We start from the raw sequence: 6,221 nt of genomic DNA on the forward strand, positions 1-6,221 counted from the left end.
TGGTAGTTGGTGACGTATACGGCGTTCGGCGAGTCTCCAGCGAAGATTTCTGTTGAAAAGTTGATCTGTGGTATTGCTTATGTGGCATCTGTTTTTGGTATTGCCAGAGTGGTTTGACTGTCTCCGGCAAGTTTGGTCCGTCGCCAGCAAAGCTCTGGCGAAGGTTCCAATTTGGTTTTTTCAACCGTATTTCCACTGGTTCCTCTGTTTATCATTATTTTGTTGATTGGCGTTGGTTTGAGCTGATTTTTGCCCTTTTCCCAGCATTGTTGCAGTGAATTTTTTCATTATTTTGAGTAGTTGTTAAGTGTGTTTAAGACCGGTTCAGCAAGTTTCATGTTTGGTTCACTTTGTTTCGAGACTTGTAAGTGGTGTTTTAGCCCAGTTCATGTTGGTTTGGGCTCCATGTTGCTAAAGGGAAGTAGTTCCCATTCAAGTTTTCGTTGTTGGTTGATCATGGGTAATGTGATCATTGTTTGTTATCGAGATCCGATTGGCCCTGGTGTTGTGCGGTGGTTTCTGACCGGTTAGTTGTTGTCCAGCGAGATTCTACTGGCCTTGGTGTTTTGCGGTGAGATCCGATCAAATCTTGGTTGTTGGTTGTTAGTTATCGAGATCCAACCAGCTTTGATGTTTTTCAATGAGATCCGACCGGCCTTGGTGTTGTGCGGTGGTTTTCGACCAGTTGTTGTTTTCAGGCTAGATTCTACTGACCTTGGTGTTTTGCGGTGAGATCCTTTTGGCCTTAGTGTTTTTCGGCGAGTTCTGACTACTCGTTGCAGTTTCCGGCGAGTTTTTGACTGGTGTTGAAGTTTTAGCAAATTTTCTTGTTATTTTTATGAGTCTTTGTATTGTGTGTTCCAAGCTGCTCCAGCTTGAGGGGGAGTGCTAGAGTATGTTTTTCTACATTTTTTTCGTTTGCTTGTTTCTTCCAAGCTGGATTTATATGATTTATATGATCCAGCTTGAAGGGGAGTGTTAGAAGAGTTATTAGAGTTAATAAGTCATTAGAGTTTGAGAGTAGTTTGGTCATTGTGATATTTCCCTAATCCTATACATTAGGATGTTTGTATTAGGTTAACAACAAGCTGAATAATCTTGAATCAATCTCCTCTTCTCCCTCTAAACTTCTTGCATCAAAACTCTAAACAAGAGTAATCTTCCTGTTTTTATTCAACAACATATTGATATGTGCTCTGAGGATTTGACCACCTTGATGAAGATCTGTCTTTTCCTTGGCAAGAATTTGTACACATACTGCCATTCAATCTGCAATCTAATGTTTTAGCTTCATTCCACTTACTTTATTCTTTTTCAGAATTAAAATGTTCATTCTAATTTAGGGAGTATTAAAGACGTCATGCATAAATTAGGAGGAAAGATAAGGTAGACAGCACTGCAAAAAATTACCCTGCACAATGTGTGCAAGCAGAGTGCCAATGATGCAATCCTTCTTCCATATACGTGTAACTGTAGTTTTTAGAATTAAATTGTTTTGAAGTATTATTTTTTTCTTTTTCTTTTTCTTTTTATTCTTATTTTTTTGATAAAGCAAACCATTTACTACAAGAACAATAGGGCACAGCTACATGAGAAGCCCATTCATACAACTTTCTTAACTGAAAAGATTAAGAATTAAGAAACATAAATGTATAACATTTTCATTGTTTTTATAAGGTAACCAAGTGTCCCCGCTTCCAAATGGGAGGCTCATAAACAAATCTAACACAAAACAAGTATTACAACATATCATTAACAGCAAGAATGTGGCTCTAGATGGTTCATTGTGACTAACAGATTAATTTGTGGTAAACCAGTGAGAGAGAGGGCTGAAGAAGTGGGTTATATGAACTCTTTTGTTTCACTTATATGCTAGTGTTGACATTAACAAGCATGAAAGTGTATCACGTATCCATGCCAACAAAATCAGAGAGAAGTACAATAAAAATGTACTTCTAGGGCGGAAGAAGTGGGTTATATAACTTATATGAACTCTTTTGTTTCACTTATATGCTAGTGTTGGCATTAACATGGATGGAAGTGTATCACGTATCCATGCCAACAAAATCAGAGAGAAGTACAATAAAAATGTACTCCCATGGAAAGAGGGATAATTGAAGGAAAATGAAGTATACCTTAATAGATGGTACCATAGCAATAGCTTCCTCCACTGTTTCAGGGCAAAGGTTGCCAAGAACACAAAGCTGCGCAACAAAGGGTGGCAACAATTATAGCTGTTTATATATATATATATATATCTGTGTGTGTGTGTGAGAACAAACTTTCTAGATATAGTTTGCTAAGTAACTTGGTACATTACCTCGAACTCAGCCAATTGATATCTACTGAGGATTCTGAAAGTCGGTTAAGATTCACACTCTTAATGCACGGTAGAATAAATTTTGAAGAACAACTTAAGTATACATTCCACAGAAATCACTGCACATGCTGCTCTAATCAAGCACTTTATATAAGTATATGATATCTGTTTGTTTGAGCAACATTATTTGGATACTTCGTAATAGCAAAACAGGAGAGATTGTCAAATTTGGAACACCATTATAATCCAAACAACCAGAGTGAATTAAAAAAGAAAGAGATAACATAATGGCAACCTAATTGCCAGATGAAGCATGTTACACAAGGGAATAATACCTGCTATCAGTGAGTTCAAACAGATGTCCCAGCAAGATATTTTGAGATGATTTATGGTATGGAGAAACATGATGATTTATGACATGAAGTCATCATTTCTGCAAAAGGATGGAGGATGTGTGTGTTCACTGGTTATGGAGCTGACCTAATTGTTAACACAAAGAGTGTTGGTTAATGGAAAACTTATGGGAAAATGGGCCCTCTAGTACAAGGATTATAGTTCCAGGTTGGCTTCCCACCTCTGAGCAGTATCATCGCATCATAGATGACAAGTTAGTACAAGACTTCAGTCATAAGTTCTTTGCTATGTTGAGTATCAAATCAATAAGATATACAGGCTGAAAAGTCTGTGGATGTATTTAGGTATGTAATCATGCACATGTATGAGCAAATAGGAAATGGCACACCAACACCATATAAATTTTGAGGATACTCTCGCACTTGTCTAACAGCATCAGGATTTTTATAGCGGCTAAAGCGCTTCACATACTGCAGTGACTTTTCGAACACTCTGAAAAAGAGAAATAAGAAAAAAGAATGAAGAACAAATAAACCACATTTTGTCAGAGGGCAGAAAGTTTAACTCATGCAAGTTTATAGCCTATTAATGCTAACAGGCAAGCTGGGAAACTTAAATTCATAAAAGAATAAACTCTTCATAAAAATAGAAAGAATAACAATGCAGAGAACCCGCTTGTCCCATCCATTAATCTGTCATATCAACAATTACAGATTTTGTAATCTTTCCTGGTTCCTCAGGAACAGCACCTTCAGCATTTATAATATCATGGTCAAGATCAAGATAGGGGTTGGATGTAGAAACAAATTAAGATAAGTTAAAGGGAATTCATAGATTGGACAACACTCAAGAAGAAATCATAGTTGATATATTGGTGAAATAATTACAGGTAATAATAAAGTCGACATATAAAGTCAATCAAAAATCAAAGCTAAATAAATAGTAGTTCCACTTAGATAAAGGAGAAGAAAGATAACTTGAACACGACTTTAGCTTATCAGCTATAATTTTAGATGTAATTCAGGAATAGACATTTTTTTTTTCAGTTAGGAAAATGGCTAAAAGAGAGAACCATCTTTGCTGCCTTCTTTTTTACTAGCGAAATGTATGAAGTTATGTCACCCAATAGAAGAATCCGTCAACTTGCACACACACCAGACAAGGAGGGTATATCAGAGTTTAGACATAGACCTCACTTCATACTCCTAAACACACTGCGCTAGGCCTTCTAAATAAACACACTCAGCAGGTAAAACAGTGAACGATGTGGGAACAAAATCTAAGCAAGAACTTGATTTTTCAAATTCATATAAGGTGAAGCTCTAGTTTTGAACCTAAAACCAACAAGCGGAATTGGGAAATTATACATATATAAATAAACATGAAATATACCCATATATTAAATAAATGATATATGCGAATTTAGGGTAGTTCCCTGAATTAAAACATGATAGGAAACATGTAAAACCTTGAGTTACCCCATAATCACATCTTGGCCAGGTGAAATTGAGCCCTTGCACAAATATCTTAAGCAAGAACCCATTGGAATGGCCGCAAAAACACGAGAATAATTAAAAATTAACCAAAAAAAAAAAGATGTAGAAGACATTTCTTACTCGTCAGGATATAAGAAAAAAGAAAAATTAGGACTTCTATAATTCTATGTGCCCACAATGGAACACAAACAACATACAGTTATAATATACCGATAATATCTGATTCAGAAAGCTAATATATATGCCCTAAACCAGAAATTAGAAACTTTCAGAGTCCAAAGTTTCTCTTATTTGACTCCTCAATTGAAAGAAAGATATTTATGCCTACTTTCTTCTTTTTACCCTTTTTTCTTTTTTTTTCATGAAATTCACAAAAACTTAAAGGGAAAAGCCTTGTAAGAAAGATGTTAAAACATAGTAAAGCAAACGAAGTAACATATACCCTGACAATAGATTATACGCAACTCAAGAAGAAATCATGGTTGAGATATCACAACTGCATTAAGTTATAAAATGTATACAAAAAATCCAGCATCATCAGAGTCTAATAAGCGATGGCACAACTTTCTAAAGAACAGTCGAATTAACTTGAATATGTATAAGAATTAATATAGAACTGAAACTGTGCTCCTAAATACATCGTATGTTGAACTGAAATAATGAGCTTATGAGGAATTGGTATAGTACTTACTGGGAAACCTGATTCAGTGGATCCTCCGACATTTGTTGAAGCTGCTCATATTTGTGCTCAAGAATCAAAGCAACTTCACAATTCATTAAACACTTGGCCTTCAAAAACTCTGGAGAGAGAGAGAGAGAGAGAGAGAGAGAGAGGGGAGAGAGTGGAAACTTATTAGTGGAATATGTTAAATGGCACCTCAAGTAGATTCTTCATATACCATAAAAACCGCAGATCAGTGTTAAATACTAGACAAACCCAACCCAAATGAGCAAATGCAACATCTTTACCAAATTGACATGACAATTCATTTGCATTGAGTAAGCCGTTTGTAACCCTTTTATGTTCTTATATAACATCAATTATCAACCTCGTAAGAACTGTATCAGGGAGGGGGAATGATATTACATACTGGCAAGTGGAGGTTTGCCTGCAATTTATGTGCGGGAAAATACCTACAGAGCTATGCATTAGCATATGACAAATACACATATATAATTCCTTCTGTGCTGCATCTTTTCCAAACATTACTTCAGCTCCTAACCCATTATACTTAATCGCCATTCCACCGTTCAGGAGAGCAATCTAATGCCATCTAAATACCCAGAAACAGAGACGCGCCAACATCTACTTCTATTCTTCAAGACCAATCCCAGAGAGAGAGAGAGAGAGAGCGTTACCGTCTCCGATTTTCAGCTCTGTAGCATTCTCTTCCTCTTCCGCAGACATTTTGAGGAACAAACTGAAACTTTATCCGATTGATGAAAAATGAAGGAAACCTAGCAATAGGAAGAGATACTCAACCATTAATTCGAATCCAGAAGCAACAACAAAATTTCTGAGTAAAGTAGAAAAGTTAAACCTCGAAACCCTAATTTTTGGAGTTAAAATTCTGAACCCCAATAGTATGTAAATTTAATTTCTGAATTTTGCTTGTAATAACACGATATTCAATTGGAATTAGAAGAATACAAAAAAGTTCGACGTGGATGAAGAGGAGGAGAGGGTAAGCACCTGGTGGCAGTCGCCGAGGCTCCGCTCTGGTTTTTGCGTTTTCTATATATATTCGTTTTTGGGTAAATTACAACTTTTACCCTTCCAATCCAAACCTTTACCGCCGAGTCCTACGCGTGTTTGGTAAATACCTTTGTAAAATGAGTTTTTTATTTTTTTGGGAAACTTCAGAAAACCCCCTTGAACTTCAAGCTGATTTGAAAAATCTCCTCTGAATTTCTAAAACTCTCACTTAGGCCCCTTGCACTTTGATTTTCTTTCACTTTGGACCCTTTTAACATTAAACTACGTCGTTTTGGACGTTTTATACCCGTTTTACCCTCAACCAAAACTACATCGTTTTGGACTCCAAAACTAC

General features: G+C 36.2%; 1 protein-coding gene across 3 annotated transcripts in view; it reads right to left on the reverse strand.

Moving 5' to 3' along the window:
• LOC132166128 (DNA-directed RNA polymerase II subunit 4) overlaps nt 1-5,949 on the reverse strand; it is an 8,192-nt gene extending 2,243 nt beyond the window's left edge. The window contains exons 1-6 of one of the 3 annotated variants that reach the window (XM_059576896.1): nt 5,864-5,949; nt 5,530-5,628; nt 4,862-4,970; nt 3,089-3,166; nt 2,321-2,354; nt 2,136-2,204 (exon numbers count right to left, since the gene is read on the reverse strand). In XM_059576896.1, the coding sequence (XP_059432879.1) occupies nt 2,136-2,204; nt 2,321-2,354; nt 3,089-3,166; nt 4,862-4,970; nt 5,530-5,578 (339 nt within the window). In that variant the 5' untranslated portion in view covers nt 5,579-5,628; nt 5,864-5,949. Of the gene's footprint in view, nt 1-2,135; nt 2,205-2,320; nt 2,355-3,088; nt 3,167-4,861; nt 4,971-5,529; nt 5,629-5,711; nt 5,777-5,821 lie in introns of those variants that run through there. The other 2 variants (XM_059576897.1, XM_059576895.1) reach the window with 2 other exon arrangements.
• Between the last annotated feature and the right edge of the window lie 272 nt (nt 5,950-6,221).

Source organism: Corylus avellana, chromosome ca11 (genome assembly GCF_901000735.1).
Source record: "Corylus avellana chromosome ca11, CavTom2PMs-1.0".
Lineage (NCBI taxonomy): Eukaryota > Viridiplantae > Streptophyta > Magnoliopsida > Fagales > Betulaceae > Corylus > Corylus avellana.